Genomic DNA, 22546 nt, shown 5'->3' with positions numbered 1-22546 from the left:
GTGAGCTAATGCTTCTAGCTTGGACTGGATCTTCTTCCTCATGTCTTGATGCCTTGAAGTTCCGGCATGGACTAGCTTTTGTTTATTTTAGTTTCTTAGAATACTCTTAGTTTAGTAATTTGATCATAGATGTTCTTGTGGTGATGACTTCCAGATTTTGGGGAATAATAGAGGTTGAATTTTAGAAGTTATTGAATTGTCTTTTTATTAATGAGTTTAAGTCTTCCGCATTACTTTCTGTTGATATTAAATTGAAATGTTAAGGTTTAGATTGGTTGGTTCGCTCACATAGGAGGGTAAGTGTGGGTGCCAGTCGCGGCCCGGTTTTGGGTCGTGACAACATATATATATAATATTATTGTGTAAAAAAACATTTAAAAACCCGAAATATTTTTAAAAAAAATAAATATCTTTTCTGATCATTGAGAAATGCCACATAAGCAGAATAAAGATCCTCATATATATATATACATACATATATATATATATATATATATAAAAAGGGTAAACTACAAATGTAGTACCTTTTGTACACAGAGAAAAATGTGTACACAGATGTAAGAGTTTTGGGTTAAAAATTATCTTTTTTTAAAAAAAATGAAAATAGGTTTATTTTGATCCTTTAAATACAATATTGAGTATATTCTCGTTTGACTATGCGATATGAAACTGGCTAAAAAGAAAAATTAAGCAAATACATACATTAAAATGAAGGAAGTAATTTTTTATCTAGATTCTAGAGCTCTAATGAAAATAAATAATATTTCCAAGAAAGTGATGAGAAGTGGCACAAGTAAACCAAAATTACATTGAAAAGAAAATCCACATCTTGGTTTTTTATTTCTTGATTTTAAATGTAACCTGATCTTCAAAAGTGTGTCAACCATAAGTTGTTTCAAATTTGGAGGAAAAAGGTACTCACAGTAAAACAGAAACAAAATACCAATCTCTACCAGTACAGTCAGCCAAACCTCTAACTTCACTATATTTAGAAGTTGTTATTTTAGCAATCAGCAAGTGCAATAAGCTGATCAACCACAGTTGGGTCTGCAAGTGTACTAGTGTCCCCAAGCTCATCTAACTGCCTGGAAGCAATTTTCCTCAGAATTCTTCTCATTATTTTCCCACTTCTCGTCTTTGGAAGACCTGGTGCCCAATGTATCTTGTCAGGCGCTGCAAAAGCCCCAATCTGACATGTAAAATGGGAAACTTCAAGCAGTGGTAACAACTTCATGCAGTCTCAAAAATATAGGGAGAATGCTAGTGTAGATTATGCAGTAAAAAATTGTATATTCATAATTATCAGATTAAAAAATTGACCATCTAGCTTAGTTGGCAAAGCGTAAGGCTCTTAACCTTGTGGTCGTGGGTAGGGTCGGGCGCGATGGAGCGGAGCGGGCGCAAAACGGAGCGGGTAATAGTGTTTGTGAGGCAGTGCGGGTTGGTATTTTTGCGGGGCGGGTATGGGTTAGGGTTTTCTTCTTCTTCCATATGTGGAGTTGGATGGAAATATATGTTCATAATCATTTTTGGTCTTGTCTGTGCATATAATTTGTGCAGAATTTGTTTTTTTTGTTACAAATATAACAATTAACAATGTGAGTTAAAAGATGTTAGTGCTTTTAATGATTTTTTAGTCAATTTGGTGATATTTTAATCTTCCAGGTGCCGGCATTGAATAGTTCATGTTATTCAAATAGGTACAAAAGAACATTAAAGCTATGCGGGATGGGACAGGTTTATGTGGAGCGGGAGGGGGTGGGGCAAGAAAAAATAATCTATGCAAGGCTGAGCGGGCTAAGACTTTACGGGTTCAACCCATACCCGCCCCTCCCATTTGCCATCCCTAGTCATGGGTTGAAGCCTCATGGTGGTCGTGATAGGTTTACCCTTTGTCTTTCGAAAACCAGGACTCGTTAGTAGTGCTCTCTAACCTTCTCTTTTTTTTCTACCTTGGTGTTTGTACAAGTGCATGTATGTTTAAATAAGGTAACTCCCCAAAGGAATAAAACTAATAATTCCTTTGGTTTTCATTTTATCTTCTCCAAAAATCCAACGCAACCCTTTTTTCAAATATCCTATCCAATACCACGGGTTTTAGTGTCAGACCCGTCAAGGAGATGATTACTTATGCCAACTACTCTTTCGGTACTGAAACTCCAGAAGAGAAAAGCAACACAAAAAAAACTCGTCTTTCCATTGCATGGTCCCAACAACATTGCAATGGAAAGACGAGACTCTTAAAGCTTGAAGATTGGCACAAACACTCTTTGTAAAAGTCATAGCTTCAGTCCCATGGCTAGATTTTCTCTTCTTATTGTTTTCATTTTCAATTAAGTTTGGAGGGTTTATTAGCAATTTTTGCCCCGTTAGTAGATAGTATTCAAGTAGCTTATCCATAAAAAAAAAGGGAAACACACACAATAAGCACATGTTGAATTGCCAGAGAGAATGGAATAAATATACCTGATTCCTAACAACCATCACAAGACTTTTTCGCAGGTCATCGCTGTATGGAACACCTTCGACTATAGTAACAAATGCATATATCCCCTGTCCTTTAACCTTTTATGCAGACTCCAAAAGAACAGATTAGAGTAGAGAAGGGAAAATTCCATTTAAACTCGGAAGAGAACTAGACCATGAAAGTACCTCATGCTCCACACCAACCACAGCTGCTTCAGCACACTGAGGATGTGAAACTAGAGCAGATTCCACTTCGGCTGTGCCAATACGATGTCCACTGCATGTGTTAAAAATACTTCATACAATAAACAAGTACAACTACCAGTTAAACTAGCTATAAGAAATAGTACCTGCAAACTACTCACTTCCAATTGAATTAGCACTATTAAAGATTACTTCCAGCATAAACGACATTTCAAATTTTCAAAATTGAAAGTTACCCATGCAGTTTCCCAAAGGAATTTCCTTTGTTCCTCTTATTCTTTCGAACTCTAATTAGGCTCTGAGAATATGAAAATTCATATGCAAACTATACCTCACATTAATCACATCATCTACTCTTCCAGTGAGCCAGTAGTAACCATCTTTGTCCCTGAAACAGAAGTTTGAACATGAAAAAGGAAAAATCAGTCAGAAAAGCTTCAAGTAATCAGAAGGAAAACCAATTATGCTTATACGTCCCTTATGACAACATATATAGACAACAAGGAGTGTACTTCAGTAGAAAATACCTGCTGCAGCCATCACCACTGAAATAATATCCAGGGAAGGCACTAAAATATGTGGTTTCATATCTCTCATGATCCCCATGAAGTGTTCGGAATGCCCCAGGCCACGAGCTTTTCACACACAGATACCCACTGCACTCACCTTCAATCTCAACACCTTTCTCATCCACTATTACTGGCTGCATGATTTTAGACATCATGATCAAATGTTGCATGACTCCAGTTTTACACATAACTACCCCACCCTAAACTTGGCAGCACAACTTACTTTAGCACTTGAACTATACAGGCGTTTAAATACCCCCTAACATCTTTCAACTGATTTAAACACACCCTTAAGGGATGACTGGAAGAGAGAGCGAGTGTACTCAACTAAAAGCGCGCGAAAAAGAAAAGGCTGAATTTTGTAAGCTCCCACGCAGGCCTTTTTTTATTGGTCAATATATAACAAATAGTTTAAATAGTTTTTCTTGATATATTAACTCTTTAAAAAATATGTAAGTTTTGTTATTTAGAGGTAAATGAAATTTGTGGGTCCCCTTTTTACTTTCTTTGAAAAAAAGTTCTTTTATTTTGTTGTCTTCCTCAATACACATCTTTCTCCATTGAAACACCTCCTCCTCCATCTTCATCCCCACCTCTATCCACAATTTTCATTTCACTAGTCCTTAATAATTTGTAAAATTCAATACCAATGTCAATTTATTGACGTCGATTTCAGTCTATATTAGTGATGTCGATTTTGCAAATGTAAACTTCCTTGAATTTTGAGTGAACCATTTTGATCCATTTAAATATTTCTCATAGTTCGATGAAGATAATGTGAATATTATAGTGAATTTTCTTCTTTAAAGTTATTTTTAAAAAATGTTGAATAGTGAAGAAGAAGAAGAAGAAAAGAAAGTATTGAAGGTTGTGAACAACAACGAAGAAGAAAGAGAGGAGGGGTATGTATTTATAAATTAATTAATTGGTGTAATTAATTTTAAAAAGTGTTTGAGAAATCATCGTGAATAAGTAAAAAAGAAATAAAAATTAATGTTGTGGTGTCTACATGGTTATGATGCGACGCTTACGTGGCTATGATGTGGCTGGTGAGAGCGGTGTTATGATCTCAGGGTGGAAAAAATCACTTCAAAGTTGTTAAGGGGGTATTTTTAAGTGCTAAAGTAAGTTAAATGAAAATTACCATTAACAAACTAAAAACTACAAACTAAGAGCATCCCGACCTCACTGCTTAGAGGAGTGATCTCATCAACTCAAACTATTTACATAATTTCTGCCAAAAACTCCTACATCTATATGCTCTTTTAGTATTCTTATACATATCTATCCTCACTGTAATATCTCGAATTATTCCCTCCACTGTCTCAAAATACTGTATTTGTACTCCTTTGAAATGCTTCCAGTTCCTTGCCTTCCAGATGAGATACACTATTGCTCCCCAAATAGCAGTCACCACCTCTTTCTTATACTTCTTCCAATGCTTCAACTTTATCATCTCCAATGTAGGTTTTACCTCTCTTGCAGGGATATAGATATTGGCCCATTGTAATAATTCAGCGCTCACCTTTGCAACATAATCACACTCCACAAATAGGTGTTTATGTGACTCTATCATTCCATTTTGACACAGGCAGCATCTACTGTATTCTATAGCTACTCCCATATTTATCAGCCTATCCTTTGTGAGCAATCTATTTTGCATTGCTAGCCACAAAAAAAGTCTCTGCTTAGGTAGTACTACAGAGTTCCAACTAATTTAGCCACCTCAAGTTTCTCTTGTTTGCCTATCAGAGCATTATATCCACTTGTTATTGAATACTTCCCGTTTGCTGTAAGGTTGAACTGCCCTTGCGTATACCAGTATTGCATCATATTTTTCAGGGAGTTGATTTTCCTCCAGTACCAACTACTATCAGCTGGTGTTTTGTGAGTCCAGATTGTATCAGTTTTTGTATAAATCTCATGCACCCATTTCACCCATAATGATTCCTTACTCATAACCAATTGCCATATAAGCTCTCCAACAGAGGCTACATTCCATTTACCACATCCTTTTATATTAAGTCCACCCTGATTCTTTGGATAACATATTTTCTCCCAGGAAACCAACGACACTTCCCTTTTTTCTTGTTACCTCCCCATAAATACTCTCTGCATTTCTTATCCACCTCCTTCACTACACTCTGAGGTAGGATGAACACTGAGCCCCAAAAATTGTATATGGAGAACAAGACTGCCAAGATTACTTGAAGTCTGCCTGCATAGGAAAGTTGTTTTGCATAGGTGTATTTGATCCTGCTCGTTACTTTATCAACTAGCTGATGGCATTCCATTTTCCCCCACCTTTTTGATGTGAGTGGGAGTCCCAAATATCTAATGGGAAAAACCCCTTGTGTGAATCCAGTAATTTCCAGGAGCTGCTCTTTCACATTGTCATTCGCACCTGCTAAGAATAGACTAGACTTCTCCATATTGGCCACAAGCCCAGTGGTAGCACTAAAATGTAGCAAAGCTTCCATGACTCTTGTAGATTTAATATGTCCTTTACAGAAGATCATTAAGTCGTCTGCAAAAACCAAGTGGTTTAACCTGATATCTTTGCACATAGGATGAAATCTAAAATCTGGCAGATATGACATACTCTTCAGCAGCCTTGAGAGGTACTCCATAACTAGTACAAATAGTAAAGGAGATACAGGGTCCCCTTGTCTCAGTCCTCTTTTCCCCTCAAAATATCCATAGCCTTCCCCATTAATTTTGACAGTTATTTGGGAGTTGACACACATATCATGATCCATCTGATGAATTTTTTGAGGAAATCCATACCCTTGCAATGCTTCCTCTAGGAATTCCCAGCTCACCATATCATATGCCTTTTTTAGATCAATCTTCATCAAACATCTAGGAGTAGTCTTCCTGTTATAATGTCTCAACAAGTCATGACAAATCAATATATTATGGATCATTGATCTTCCTTGCACAAAGGCTGCTTGATTATCAGCTACTAAATGATTTAAGGCTCCTTTCAGTCTTGTACAAATCGTTTTTGAGATGCATTTGTAGATTACATTACAACATGCAATTGGTCTAAACTGACTTGCCTGCTCTAATGCCTCCACTTTTGGAATGAATATAATGTTAGTGGCATTCACTTGTTTCAGTAGGTGTCCAGTATGGAAGAACTCCAAGACTGCTGTTGTTATATCTCCCCTACTATTCCCCATGCCTCTTTAAATAAGCCACTACCATAGCCATCAGGACAAGGGCTTTTTGTATTGTCTATCTTAAACATGACTTGCTTGACATCATCTTCAGTGAATGGCTCAATTAGCTGCATTTGATGATTTATTCCAAGGACAGGTCAAGCCACTCTCATCTTTCAATTGAGTAGTTGCCAGTTTTAATCTTCTACGCTTTAACACTGAGAGGAAATATCCCGTGTTGTCATCCCCTAACTTCAACCATGTAGCTTTACTTTGTTGCTGCAAATACACCTCTGCTAGGTATGAGATATGTTTAAATTGTGCATAACTGTCCCTTTCCGTTTTCTGAAACTCCTGATTAAGAGGTTGCTCATGTAACAACTTTTGAGCCTTCTTTACATCTCCCTATTCTGGTCTACTCTCTTTATTATGCCATTAAATTGGAGATTCAACTTCTTTAGACTTCTTTTCAATAGTTTCAATTTCCTCACTACCTGGAACATTTTACACCCTTGAATAGTCACTCCCCAACCATCTTTCACCAAACTTTGGAATTGTGGTGCTTGCCCCCATGCATTACAACATAAAAAGATCTTTGCATCCTTAACCTTTCCTCAGTTAGAGTTATCTTTATCAGGCAGTGGTCACTAATGCCTTCAGGCAAGTAAGACGCCATACTTGAGGGCACACTTATCAACCATTCATCATTTATTAGAACCCAATCTATTTTTGAATATATTCTTCCCTCACTACCCTTATCACTCCAAGAATATTGATTACCTTGATGAGGCAATTCTAAAGTAAGTTGTGCTGCCAAGTTTAGAGGTTTTTCTTATGTGTTTTCTCTTCCTACAATACAAAATAAAAGATTGGCTGCTAATCATACTTGATGATCTGTTTATTACTTTATTGTCTCAAGTAGGTACCTGGACTCCAAAGAAAGGAAAAGTAGCAGAACCAGGTTTCTGCGGCCACGCTCCTGGTAAAGGAGTAATCTAGAAGGAAATAATTAAGATTGAAGTAAGATATTAATTCTTCAGTGAGTGATAACAATGATGAAATAAGCAGTAACTGAGATACCATGAAACCACCGGTTTCTGTTTGCCACCATGTATCAGATATGGGGCACCTTGCATCACCTATCACATTGAAAAACCACCTGCTCAAAGACAAACAGAAACTTGAAGAAGGCAACTCGTGGATGTCTTATTTTAGAGGAAAAAGAACACACAAGAGATATATATGTATAGTTGACACCTCCATGCACTTGGATTGATAGGCTCACCCACACTTCCAAGCACCCGTAAAGATTTGCGTGAATATCGAGAGACATGCTGAAAAGTCAAATAAACAAATATATATATATATATATATAAAAGCTATGACACTTGTATTTGTTGATATTAAGTTATAATCAATGTTTTCAAAAGCAAAAGCATGGATTTTTTTTTCTATTTGATAAAATAAGTATATTATTATATGAACGGAACACCTCACAGACAAGGTGCATATATAAAGCATAAAATTTTCATACCAAAGCATGAATTAATATGAATAACACCCAATCATCTGTAGTCTATGTTGCTCGAACTCTTCAAAAATACAAACGGATGCATGTTGAACCCTTTAGTGCATTTTCAGAGGATCCAACGCAGGACATACAATTAAACGAGGGATACACAAGGATGAATAAGGTAAATTATCTTTCCACTCTTTTAGAAAGATTACATTGACATTTCCTTGTTTTGTTCATTTCCAAGTATCTTTCTTAATAGATGAAATCCTTTACCTTTTCTTTTTAGATAAAGTCATAAATTTCATTAAAAGAAGAACAAAACATGCCCATATACAAGTATACCAAAAAGATAACCTTTAGAAAAAATGTGGTTCAAAAAAGACACCCAATATTCTATACATCCTCGTGGGAGCACCATGAAGAAATAAGGGATAAGGGGCTATTCCTCAAGTGTACGAAATCCTTACTCCCACAAAGCTCTCCTACTTTTCTCTCCGCATAGTCCATATAAGTTCCAGCGGAGCAACATCCCATGTCAAACATTGTTTATTTCACAGTGTTCTCATCACTCACTCGAGTTCGAACTATCTCATAATTTCCCACCACAAACGAGATGTTATCCAATATACAGAGGAGGTGATTCACATCTTTAGTTGATTCTTCACACATGATGCACCAACATAAGTAACCTTCCTCTTCCTCAAGTTGTCTACTATCAAGATCACTCCTTGCACAACTAACCAAGTTAGAAAACAGGCTTTCTCGGTGCCCTAAGGATCCATATCAAGATATGTCAAAAAGTTGAATCCTTAATCAAAAGCTTCTCGTACTTGACAAAAAATTCTTCACTTCCACGCCCCTAACTCCATACATCTTGAATATCCAATGAATTTCTTTGTTGGTGAAGCAAATCGACAAAAATATGAAACTCTTCAACATCCCAATTTTGCAAGTTTCTCCTAAACCCCAAAAATCTTAAATCACTTCTATCCATTGTGGACTCAATAATTGTACGATTAATGTGTTTCTTGTGCATGAAATTCTTAGATGTTTGGAATTGTAATTCTCAAAATGTTGTTCCACCACCATCCATGTCTCCAAAAACTCATCCTATTCCCATCACTTATCTTCAATGAAATATTCGCATAGAACTCATTTCTCATGTAAGAGTTGAAGTAGTTTGTTAAGATCTCTATTACCCAATATTGCAAATTTCTCGTGAACTCGTACGAAAGCACAAAAGTGCCACAGATACAAGAAACTATATGTCATGGACAAATATAAAATGCCTTTCCATCAAATCAATTCTTCAAGTATATAGATAATCATGAATGCCAAGCCAATCAATCTTTTCTTTTTCTAAATTTAATTATAAAAAGAACACCCGATAAATAGATTTGTCCATTTCCGTGAGTTATATTTTCAGGCTTTTCATGCATGCTACAGCCTACATGATACCTCAATAGGACTTAAGCTCTTGTACAAAGCCAATGAGTGCTTGTTGTTTGCGGAACCACTAGACCAGCTCTATAATTGCCCTTTAAACGATGGTAATTCTAACTACATACAACGAAAAAAGTACATTCGCAGTACCGAAAACAACCATCTAGATATCAATGAAAATAAGTAGACATATACTTGCCTCATCTCCCTCACGCATCAGAGATCTCACCAGTGTTGGAGCTGTATAAAATATTGAAACCTTATACTTATCAACAATATCCCAACAACGCCCGACATCAGGATAGTTTGGGGCCTACAAATAAAAATAACAAAATGTTAGAAAGAAGATGCTAGGCAAGTGGAAGCCCTGCCTTCACAAGGTTACACATTTTCATCAAACCGTATGTCGTTCCCAATTTGTATTAAAGATTGTGAGTATTTCATGGAAAATCATATTATGTATTAGAATTTCTACCTTTTGGCGATCTGCTCGTATACGAGATATTTCTCATTATTAATAAAACTATTTAATTTATAGAAAAAATGGAAATACAAGAGAAAGAAAACTGAAATTAAATTATTCAAACTTGTCTTTTATTTAAACTACTCTTGCTAAATGCTTTCACTTAATCAAGATATATTGGGACAAACGGGTTATGTTTGGTAATAATAAAATAAATACCCCTTCAAAAACCACAACGGTTGCTCCATTTAGCAAAGGTCCATAGGTTACATAACTATGCCCAGTAATCCAACCACAGTCAGCTGTACACCTACAAATATTGAAAATATCCAAGGAAAATGCATTTCAAGAATTCTGACCTAGTTTTAGAATAATGAACTAAAGTATAGAAGAAAGACTAGTTCTTGGAATTACCAATATATGTCTGTCGGCTTGTAGTCAAATGCATACTTGAATGTAGTAGCAGTGTACACCATATATCCTCCCGTTGTATGCAAGACACCCTTTAAATAAAATGAACAATATAAGACATTAAACATGTGAAAACAAAGAGTGCAACTCCAAGAAGCATAAAACCTTAGGCTTTCCGGTACTCCCACTAGTGTAGAGCAGAAAAAGGGGATCTTCCGCATCAACCCACTCCACATCACATGTTACTGGATATTTCAAAATAACATCCTGGAATTACGCAAGAAAATTGGACTCAACTGATCAATTAGAAGTGAAATCCAGAAGGAATACAAGAGCTCAGCAGCCTAATATCGACTGTATGGTCCAGATATACAATTGTCATGTACATTGGACTATAAAAATAAGGTCAAGACACATACAAGGAAAAGAGTTGTCATCCAAAAAAATAAGGAGAGACAGCAATGAAAAACATAAAAAATGTTTGCAGTTGTGACACCCAACATAACTGTGTGCTCATTAACAGAATCCACAATTACTTAATATATCTGCCAGACAACCATGCTCATTAAAAAAATTTGTACATATATCTTGCAAGCAATAACTCTGCTGAACATCTGCAGAAATCGACATTACAATTAGAAAATGAAAAATATTTACATGAATCCTAACTATGAAGAACAACAGAATGTAAGAAAGGTATGTCTGAGAGAGATCTCTGCAACTACAGAAGCTTCAAAATTAAAGGGGTATCAATTCTCTAATTAAGCTAGGTATTGCTAACCTGCCACCAAATGTCTCGCCCCTTGGTCCATTTAGTCATTTCCTTTTTCATTGCTGATTCATTTTCATATGTCAAACACACATCTGCAAGGTGAAATAAGAAATGGAGATGGAAACCTATAAACCGTTGTAATGTAAACATTGTTGTAAAAATAGATTTCCACTTAATGAAAAAGAGATAACTATTGGGTGCATAGTCCAGAGTTTCAAACTGTGCTCTAGCTGGCCCTCGGTGATTTCTTAGTTATACAACCAAAAAAAAAGATGTATAATCAGCTAAGTTTCTACACCGGCCTCCTTCCTTCACCCTCAACGATATCAATTACTATTGTGGACAAAAAACCTATCTCTAAAGTGGAGCCTAGTTTAAGCTGCCAAACAAGTGATGATTGAATGATAGAGAAATCACTAGTAGGGATATGGATGGAATCTCTCTCAGTAAAGAGAGTTGTAGGCCAGAAGCAATTCCCTATCTTGGCCGCGGGCAAGCTTCCTTAGAAGACTCTGAAGCTTTGTCCTTTTTTAGAGGGTTGGTCTGTTTTTCGTTAAAGTGAATGCTCAAATAAAAAATCCTACACACATACATGGTTTTCTACAAGAAAAGGAATCCATTAATAGCATGCACGCAATCAGGCAAGTAAGCAACACATTGTTAACATTCTCTCCCGTTGTCTAGTATATGACGCCCCAACTAATGCAAATTGTCCTTGTCACTTTGTTCTCCACTCTTCTCACCTCTTGGGAAAGACAAGCTACCTTTAGCTAGGAGCCTCTTTTCCTTCTGACCAGCTCCCCGAAAACAACAATCGATTTGCATGTGTTAAGCATATAGCTAGTGTTCCTTCTGAGCCAGGATCAAACTCTTCTTTTGAGTATGATTGGGTTTCTATGCTTTTCTCAGATAATGCGGGTTAAGAGTGAAGCTATCGCACCTAAGGCGAAAGGCTCTGTTTGGCTCGATAGGTGGCAGGCTCAGAACAAGAGGATAAAGACAATGGGGAAGTTTAGTTATTAAGTTCCTTTATTAAGATAAGGATAAGATAAAGAGAGGAAGTATATATATATAACTATTATTTAGTTAGACTAGTGACCAATAGCTAAAGAAAGTGAAAGAAGTAGAATCAAGCCATTCATCTGAAAAAAGCTTTTTGCCTTATTTGCCCATTGGGCTGAATGGAGGAAGGAATGTGTTTTTGAGTTTGATTGGTGGAGATGGATCCAGCGACTGCTGAAAGACTCAAAAGAAATGAAACACATCGAAGAAAGTAGCCGACTATCATCAACCAGAAGATACTCTCAGGGGAACTCACTATGGACTACTTATTCCGATTGAGTGTTATATACTCCTCTATGTCATGTATATTCAGGAGCACTTTAGCATATTCAAAGTCAACATTCCTTTTGCTTATCCATAGTTTTTCAATAGGCTTCTGTACTTTCTAGAAGCAGCAGATGATAAGGCAGCCTTCAAAGTAGATAGCATCACCCAGTGATTCCAAAGAGATTCATGAGCATATATTCCAGAGTTTGTTACCGCATAAGAGATGTTTATATTCTGCTTCATGCTTATTAAAGCAGTTTAAACCACTTGTGATGCTCTCTTTATTTGTATGTTGATGTTCAATAATTTGGTCTCAATTCATTCATGAGACTTAACCTAAAGCAAAATATGTATACCCCTTTATGAAGAATCATTTACTGCCATTGCCAGTTATTAGCTCTCCGTTCTTCTTTATTAAGTCTTCTCATCCAATATTTGCATCATCCCCAATGATAAACCAAGAGAAATGAGCAACGTCAGGCCAAATGGGTAATGCCACATCTTGGACAGGGGCTAATACTGTTTGCTACTCTAAATTACCATCAGTGTGTCAGATATGACCAAGTATCTGTGCAAATAACATTCTAATTGGTCTTCAACTTGAAGAGTAAATGTTGTCCAACCAATCAACATTAGTTCAATTAGGCTGAAATATCGTAACTCCTTGGACTTATGTTGTGAATGTAAACTCTACACATCTCCCTTTTGCTGATGGTTTAAAGCACAACTAGTAAATTACAAACAATATATGACATAATTATGACCTGTACAAGTATGACGATCAGACTGATCAAGTTGGACAGTCCAAGATCCTATCTTGTTCTCTTAAACCCTCCACTTTGCGAAATGATATTTTACATGGATTAATTCTTTTGAAATTGGTAACATGATTTTTTACATGGATTAATTTGCCCGTTTAATCAGGAAATGGAAATCACAATGCATCGCTTGACATCCAATCAATAATCTACTAAGACGCCACTATCCCAAAACTTCACCACTATATAAAAAACTATGATACTTATTTGTAATGAGGTAGATGATTTTATTGTCAATTTGAAAATCTCCTCTATACAAGTAACAAAAACATACCCAGTGAATCCTACAGGCCACAAGTGAGGGGAGGGTAGAATATACACAGACCTTACCAGCAGCTCGTAGAGGTAAAGAAACTGCTTCCAAAAGACCATCAGCTCAGATGTCCTCTATACGAGCAGTATATGAAAAAATAGAGAATCTACAACATAATATGGATCTCCACAAGCAACACCCAATCTTCTGTACACATTGCAATTTAGTGGGTGCACCAAAAAGAAATTAGGAATGAAAGGTTATTCCTGAAATGTGCATAGTCATTATTTACCCATCAAAATCTCTCCTATTTCTTTACATCCACAAAACCCACGTAAGTGCTAGTAGGAAATATTCCACTTTTTGGTACGACAATTTGATTTACGAGTAGACAAGTGAGTTACTAACCAATATACAAGAAATTTGACTGGTGCAAATTACTACCTGCACCATGAAAGTTCACTTTTTCATTTGTGAAATAAATTTTGGAAAGATATGGTTTATGGTAAGCAATCATATTCTAGTTAATTTGTTAGCGATAATCCCAATTTACAGCCACGAAAATTGAAGTTGTCAACAAAAGATAATGACAATGAACATATAATGATGGGTTTGACAAGCGCACAAAAATTGGCTCATCAAATTATAATAAGTATTTGATACAAATTGCAATATAAAAATATGGAGAAAATTAAATGAATCGAATAGAGATTCGATTATCTTCTCACCTGTAACGATGCCCTTCTGAGCAGATTCTAGAAGGGCACTATCAACAATTTCTTTGAGATAAATAATCTTGGACCCCCTCCTAACAGCATTGCATGTTATGACAACCTTTGGTCTGCAATCTATGATCCTTTGAGCAAGAGATTCAGCTGAGAAACCAGCAAACACAACCTGAAGCATAAAACAGCTGGATTATGATGTTTCCTACCCTATGTATCTAGTGATTAAAAGGAGTAAGATATGAAATGTTGTTTGTTCAAATTAAAGGTCATTGTTCACTTAGTAAGAATCAATTTGACAATTTTATGGAGTGAAATTGGACGATAACTTAAAATCCAAATTTAAATGAAAAAACAAGTCCAAAGATGATGAAGATTTAAATCAAAAAGGGGAGCGAACATTCAATTTGAAACAAAAGAGAATATAAATTAGACTAGCTATTACCGAGTGAATGGCACCAATACGAGCACAAGCAAGCATTGCAATTGGTAGCTCCATAAGCATGGGTAAGTAGATGACAACTGCATCACCCTTGTGAACTCCAACATCTTTCAAATAATTTGCTAGCTGGTAAAAAATAATATTAGAAACTTCTACTATATTTTTGCACATTGTTTTACAAGAGGAAAAATAAAAATATATAAGTTTGTATGTGGAACAGGACGTAGAATGCAAAAGAAAACCTGGCAAACTCTAGCCAAGAGTTGATTGTACGTCATAGAACTATCAAGACCAGGTTCGTTTCCTTCCCAGTAAATTGCTGTTTTGTCACCCTTTCCAGACTCGATGTTTCTATCCAAGCAGTTGTAGCAGATATTTGTCATTCCACCCTTGAACCACTGTTAAGAAACAATGACAGACACTAAGAAAAACAAAAGTTGGTAACAAGTTTATGAGAAATAAAATGGATAGGTCACTGACCTCGATCTTGATTTTCCCCTTTCGAACATCAAAATTCTCATGGTAAACCTGCTGGCCCCATTTCTCTCTCCAGTAAAATTCTGATGCAATGTCAGACCAGAATCCTGAGGGATCGTGGACCGACCTTTGATACATCTCCAAATACTGAACAGAAGATTGAAGGGTCTAATTGGAAGCAAGTGTTAAATAGATAGATTGAAGAAAGATGATGAGTATTGGAAGGAACCTTCTGAGGAGAAGAAACATGAGCCTGGGTAGACAAAACTTCGCTGGGAAAGACGAGATCATCCTCCTCGGAAGCAAGTGCATCACCTAAGATAAGAGCATTCAATCTGGTTATCCTGCCGGCTCCGGAAGGCAAGTGGGCCATGGATTCCACATGGCGCAAGTGATTGGATGTCGTCAAGTTCTTCCTTGGACTGACAGACGACAAGGAAGCAGTGAACGGGTCTTCCATCCTCACCAAGGGACTGCCCCCGAATTCAGACGGCAAGCGAGTAAGGAACGTGAAGGAAGGCCTCTTGAAACTGATTGACGGTCTGCTCAGCGGGGACTTCGCAGTGGGAGAGATAGAAAACAGAGATTTTGAAGTATAAATACAGCTAGTGCTGTTAATAATAGTGGTATTGTTGCTATGATGGGTCATCCTTCCTTCCATAACTATTTTTATGGTGCTTCCCTATTTAGCAGGGAATACTAGTTTTCTACTGGAAAAAATGATGAAGCTGAAAAAATGGATTAAAATCTCTGCAACTTCTTTTGTTGTTTTCATACTCTAATCAATAAATGGCTAACATTGCCTTTTGTTTTCAATCTCGGCTAAGAAAGTTTTGAATTCGTCCAATAATACGATGAATCCGCCAATGAAGAAAAGAAGATAATGAAGAATATCCCATTAAAGGAAATTTCATCAATATGATATTTTAGCACGGAAGATTAAGTATCTGAATATTAAAATTTAAATGTGTAAATCTAAATAAACATCTGAATATTAATAGCTTGTCGTTGAATCTGAACACTGAATTATTGGGATTATTTGTTTTCAATATTTCAGTGTGCATATGAAATTAGACGTTATATCGATAAAATATTATAAAACCTCATTTTAGAAAATATTTTTTTATAGAAAATAATATTTAGTACACCCCGTAACTCCATGCAGTTGAGGTGCGTGGAATATATTTGAATGTCACGTAAGTCAAAAAGGTGTACAAAATTACAAAAAAATAAGTTCGAAGCGCGGGGAAAAAAGGGACCTTAGTTTAGTTAAGATATTTCTATAGGATTTGGGTCATAATCTAGTGAGATACTTCTAACTTTTCTCATTTTTATTTATTTTGATAAAGGACTTTAAAGATTGAATGTTTTTAGTGAAAATGGTCTTGAGAATTTTGAATATGCGGAGTTAGATCTTTTTTAAAAAAATTAATTTTTTTTATAATCTTGTAACGAGATGTCAATGGGGAAAAATTGGTGCCGAAAATTTTTTTCGTAGTACTAGGATTTTTCGATCTTGTTCAGATTTGGAGGAATTTGGAGTCATCAAGGGGTAGGGAGATCTGGTAGCAATTGGGTGGAGTAAAGGTGGATTGGATTATACGAATGCATAGATAACTCGTTAAGGAATTCGTATGACTTTACTGCATCGAATTTGGATAAGTAGATCATTGTGAATTGACTATGGTGTTAAAGGCACTTTTTGAGTGCAGTGGGCTAAGAGTATGTTGTGAAAGGGAAAAATTGCAAATCTATTATAAGCTCACTGCCTCTCTTCGTTCCGCTGCAGCGGGATTCTTAGCGGGATGGGTGTTGCTGTAGCGGGCGAGGCAGAGATGGAATTAAAGGATTTTGAGATTTTTTTTTGTGCGGAGCTCATTGGTTCACTTTGTGCCGCTGCAGCGACGCTGCTACAACGGGATAGGTGTCGCTGTAGCGGGATGACGGATTTTTAAATAGTAAATAAAATCCTTAAACGACCTTAACTTTTTTGAGTTAAGAGACGACCCCTGGGCTATTCCAACTCGTTTTCTACCATTCTTGAAGCTAGAGGTAAACTTTTCACTCCCCAAACTTATTTTTCGATCCGTAGAATATTTTAATTGGGGTCAATATTGATACAGAAGGAATTTTTGAAGAATTCTGTAGTAGAATTAATCCTAAATTGACTAGTTCGGATCATGGGTTTGAATTAGGGTTCATAGTTTGTTATTATTCCTGGGAATTTAGTGTTTCTTATTGATTCCCGTATATAAATTGTTGTTGTAGACCACGAACAAGCGGAACGGATTCAGAAAGGGAATGATCCAGATGTATAGGGTTTCAAGCTTGTTTCGAGGTAGATGATGGTTGTGATTCTATGATTGTATGATACACACTTGCTTTGTTTTGTTGTAATACTTGTATACGTATGCATGTTGCAATATTGATCATAGAGGTTGAATATTGATACCATGAAATCGTGACTTGAATGTGTGATCTTGATGTGTTATTATAATGTGTGATTGGGATCGGCTGTCATGTTCTGGCAAACTATAGTAGATCGAATTGCCACATTCCGACATACTAATTGGGATCGGTTGTCACGTTTCGGCATAAAAATGAGATTGGATTGTCACGTTCCGGCATGCTAACAGATTGACTTTGAGTTCTAAGAAAGGACTGATGTACCGTGGTTTCAAAGTACTTTCAATGCTTTTTCCTTAAGATTGGTGTGTGTCTAGAGCCTTTTTGTAGTAATTTTAATATATTTTTCTTTGTTTTGCAGGAAAGTTGTCCAAAACGAAAATGCAGAAGCTGTGATAAATTAAGTGCAGAAGTGACCCACGAAGCCATCGACGGACCGTAGGTGGTGACCATCGATTAAAGGTTCAGGCATCTGGAAGCAACTTGGGAAATTCTGACTAAGTGTTGGGCTACGGAGGGATAGACGGTCCATCGACTGATAGACGGACCGTCCTGGCAAATCGTCGATGTGATCAGAGACGGCCCCAGAATCCGATGTTGAAGAAAAGCTAAGTATGGAACAATGATAAGCATCGACGGACCATGCTGCTGGTCCATCGATTGGATCAGAGAAGATGCAAAGTGCAGGCTTTGAAAAGATGCTAAGTGTGGACCGATGGAGGCAGTCGACGGTCCGTCGTTTGACCGACGGACCGTCTGTGGGGTCGTCGATTGAAGTAGCGTTTTGGACAAAACTTTCCTTATTTTGAATCCTTTTTAATTTAGGACTCTTTTTATTACAAATAGGGCGATAAACCTCGTTTTTGGGGTTGGATTCTTTTACTAATTTCATACTTTTGTTCTTGGAGATTTACTTTGTCATTAATTCAAATTTTCGAATTTAATTTTCAAGATAATTGTGTGATTTCAAGTTGAATTTTTGGATTCTCTTCGAATTTGTCAAAGTAAGTTCATGATTTATTATTTATCAATTATGAATTCTGTTCTTTAAGCATGGGTAACTAAATCCACAACTAGGGTTATGGGAACCATGGGTGATTAACAAAATAAACCTAGCTAAATAACAATTCTTTAATAGGTTAATGCATGTACCAATAATTCTTTCATCTAGAAGTCTTTTTAACGAGTGCACGCGTTAGAACTTGCCTTATTGCTACTTTTCGGACCAAGGGGGTAGTTAATAGGAAAAGAGTTATCGACATAGATTTAGTGGATACTATCTAATAGGCTAGTTTCGATTGGTGCGAAGTAATAACTACGCCAAACATCGAATATGATGCTTAATATGAAGTAAAGGTAAGGGTTGTTATAGCTAGGATTATGGTGTTATGAACCTATAGGGAACACTTATACCCTAGTTTCTCTCACAACTTGATAAATACCAATAATTCACTTTTTCTACTTGTTTAATTTCACAACATTGCAACGCGTTTGTCTTACAAACCCCCCCCCCCCTTTAATTACAAGTTTTCGAAAAGGACTTGACTAAATAGAGGTAATTGTACATCAAAGTTAAGTCTAAATCATTTTCCTCGTGGGATCAACCCCAACCTAATAGTTGGGTTCTTTACTTGATACGACCACTTATACTTCTTTAGGGAAGTGTAATTTGAGCGTATCAAGGACCAACTATGTGATGAAACATGTGAATTGTGATGTTGATGTTTATGATAGTATTGAAGATGTTGATATTTATGCATATGTTATAATGTTGTAATTGCTTGTTTATGTTATACCAGTGATATAGCCGTGTGATTCTACCACTACACGGTGGTTGTGTACTGATTCGGTACTTGCTCTTATTTTTGTTGAGTACAGGGCATCTTCACGACTGTTGACAGACCTCACTTAGGAGATCGATGATTGCTTCGAGTTCAAGGGTGAGCCACATCGTTTGGGATGCCATGAAATTCTCTTTAGTCTATGTCCATCATTTTTTGACCTAGACCTTGTTTTAGGTAGTTAGATAGTTCACTGGAAATTTTTGTTAGATTTGGTTCTCATTTCTAGTTTTGCTACATTGATTTTCAAATTCTAGGTTTATCTTCCGCATTGTTAGTTAGTTATTTGATCTTTAATTAGTAATGGAACCTTTTCTTTAGTTATTCAAATTGCTTCGTAACTTAAATGCCTTAGTTTTTAAGATTTATTGCTTGGGTTGGTTGCTAGTAGTGGTTCTCTCACCGAGTTATAATGTGGGTGTCAATCACGACGATTTGAATCTTGACAAATCTTGGATGAATTTTTCTTTTTTTCCCCTTTCTAAAGTTATGAATTAAGAAAGCAAAAAAAAAGAATAAAAAACTCAAAATTAAAATAATTAACAATGTGGCACTAACATGACAATGATGTGGTATTGATGTGCCGATGACATGGCGCATGTGGAATGCCCTTGTCATCCTGAGACTGCTCTTATAAATTTAGGGAAGTAAATAATTATATGTAAAGTTAAAGTAGTAAAGTAAGTTCTGCTGTCAAATTAGGGAGAAATTTTATGTTTTTTCTTCAAAAACAAATTGTACTCTCTACATCCCTTACCACCCCATAACCAAATCTATATGAATAGCAACAATGAATCATGAATTATTAATAATTTTATGAATTACTTATTATATTGTTTTATTGTTTAAAATTATTTATTTTTAGTATTAATTTAGCTGATCATTTGTGTTGATGTAATTATCAAATGTTCTTATTAAATATCTATCAAACATTTTTCTAACACATAATCAAAACAGAAAGTGTGTGTAATACAAATATATATGATGTGGTAAAATGACAAATCAAATAATAACATGCGGTATCTCAAATTAAAATAATTTTCTAATATAAAATAAATTTAAATATAAATCTAGAAAAAATTACCCTACACACACCCTGCACTGCAGGCCATCTTTTTTTTATTATTATTTCCGTTTGAATTGATAGTGTTTTATTGAAAAATTTGTTCTTTCTTTGCTAAAAGAATCATATATACCTCTAAAAAAAATTTAAGAAAATTAAAACTAAAAAATATAAATTTGAAATTAATTTTTTCACTTCAATTAAATGAGAGTATATGTGAGCTCATTTTATAACTGTAGATGTATGTATGAGCCAATTATATAACAATAAATATATATTCCAAATGACAAAATTGAAAGGTATATACTTTTCCCTTTAAAATAATCTAATGATATTTTTCTATTACATAGAAGAGTGAAATGGTAGGACGACCAAGGGTAAAAATGTAATTTCATTTTAACAAGAATCTATGGATAAATATAGTAAATAATTCTAGAAACATCTTTCTATATATGAAGTGAATAATGATCAAGGATAAAAAAGTAATTTCCCGCTAACAAAAATCTATCAAGAATGATAACGAGAAAATTAAATATTTCTAGAAACCTCTTTAGTTATTGTTATTACTATTAACTTATTTTGTTATTACTTCACTTTCTTTCCTTTTCTTTTGTGAATTATTGTGATATATATTTGTGTTACTCTATTTTATTTACTTTAATTTAGTTCTTAATATCTTTTATATTCATTATACTCATAAAAAATGCCTACTTTAAATATATAACAATTGAAAAAAAATAGTATAATTTGATGAATCATGTTTTTGTTATTTTATTTATTGTTTTTTTAATTCCACTTTAGTTTATCTATTTTTTATTTCACGTTTTATTAGAAGTAATTGAAAAATAAAATCTAATAAATGAAAATATTGATCCCATGATTGAAGATTTTGTAAATTTTTTAGTCAAAATTGTTCTCTTTTTGCTTTGGTTTACTTATATGTTAATTGCGCTCCATGCAAATATTTTGTAATATTGAATACTTGTATTTTATATACTATGAAAATCATATTTTGTAACTCTTTTGAAGTATAATTAAATATAGATCAAAATAAAATAGTGAATATAAATATTTAATATACATTTTATGAAATTGAAAAATAGGACAAAAAATTTATTCATGCATTTGATAAATTAATTTATTTTTGTTAAATATGTATCTTTTGAAAATTTTAAATAAAAGATGAATACAAACGACTAAATAAGTTGATTTGATTTTTAATATATTTTTTAACAATAAAACACAAATTTTTGTACATAAAAACTTTTCATATGAGTATGATTAAATAAACACACAATTATGATTAAAATTTTAAATTATTTTAATATACTAAGTAATGAGTATATATCTTGGGGTGTTCATGTATTAATTTTATATAGAAAGAGGTGCAATCATTGATTTGAGAATGCAAGAAGTATATTTGAAATGAAAACATATTATCAGAATATTCAATTTAATTAACTTTTGAATTATATTATTCTATACACATAATATATATGAAGAGGTTTATTATCTATCAAATATTTTTACGTAGTTTATATGAATCTATTTATCTTTATATTTCATATAAAAGATATGGATTAAAATATAGTAAACGAGTTAATAATTTTTTAAAAAAAAACATATTCTCATTCGAGGTTGAATATATTGAAACTTAATTATAGCGTAACATTTTGAATAACATTCTTAAAAAACAAATTTGACAAATGATAACAATTATCTTTGATATAAATGCAACTAAAGAATCTAAAATACCAATAGATGTGATTCATGCAAAAATCTGTCACGACCCAAAACCGGGGCCGCGACTGGCACCCACAATTTCCCTCCTATGTGAGCGAACCAACCAATCTAACCCTTATCATTTTTACATATATCAACAGAAAATAATGCGGAAGACTTAAACTCATTAAATAAAACAAATCAACATCTATTTAATTCCCCAAAATCTGGAAGTCATCATCACAAGAACATCTATCTCAAATTACTAAACTAAGAATGTCTAAGAACAAAAATAACTAAAAAGCTAGTCCATGCCGGAAGTTCAAGGCATCAAGACTTGAAGAAGAAGACCCAGTCCAAGCTAGACGCGTTAGCTCACCCTGAATTTCCGAAGGTAGTGAAGACTGGCTAGATCTACTGTTGAGTTGAAGTTGACGGAACGTTCGCTGCATTCCACAAATA

General features: G+C 34.9%; 1 protein-coding gene across 2 annotated transcripts; it reads right to left on the bottom strand.

The window, feature by feature from the left end:
* Window positions 1-775: 775 nt before the first annotated feature.
* Window positions 776-15963, bottom strand: LOC107011100 (acetyl-coenzyme A synthetase, chloroplastic/glyoxysomal-like). 2 transcript variants are annotated; one of them, XM_015210442.2, is made up of 18 exons: window positions 15282-15963; window positions 15056-15199; window positions 14818-14973; window positions 14579-14701; window positions 14137-14305; window positions 11018-11100; window positions 10402-10503; window positions 10240-10328; window positions 10045-10135; window positions 9562-9675; window positions 7661-7737; window positions 7484-7562; window positions 7330-7398; window positions 3198-3373; window positions 3002-3058; window positions 2653-2743; window positions 2467-2565; window positions 776-1173 (listed from the first exon to the last, which is right to left on the bottom strand). In XM_015210442.2, the coding sequence occupies exons 1-18, from the start codon at window positions 15711-15713 to the stop codon at window positions 1117-1119; spliced, it is 2208 nt and encodes a 735-aa protein (XP_015065928.1). In that variant the 5' UTR covers window positions 15714-15963; the 3' UTR covers window positions 776-1116. The 2 variants fall into 2 exon arrangements, with proteins under 2 accessions (XP_015065928.1, XP_015065927.1); XM_015210441.2 differs by having other exon boundaries at window positions 776-1189; window positions 15282-15962.
* Between the last annotated feature and the right edge of the window lie 6583 nt (window positions 15964-22546).

The sequence above is a fragment of the Solanum pennellii genome, chromosome 2 (genome assembly GCF_001406875.1).
Source record: "Solanum pennellii chromosome 2, SPENNV200".
Lineage (NCBI taxonomy): Eukaryota > Viridiplantae > Streptophyta > Magnoliopsida > Solanales > Solanaceae > Solanum > Solanum pennellii.
The sequence above is the reverse complement of the archived record's forward strand: the minus strand, read 5'-3'. Positions and strand labels throughout refer to the sequence as shown.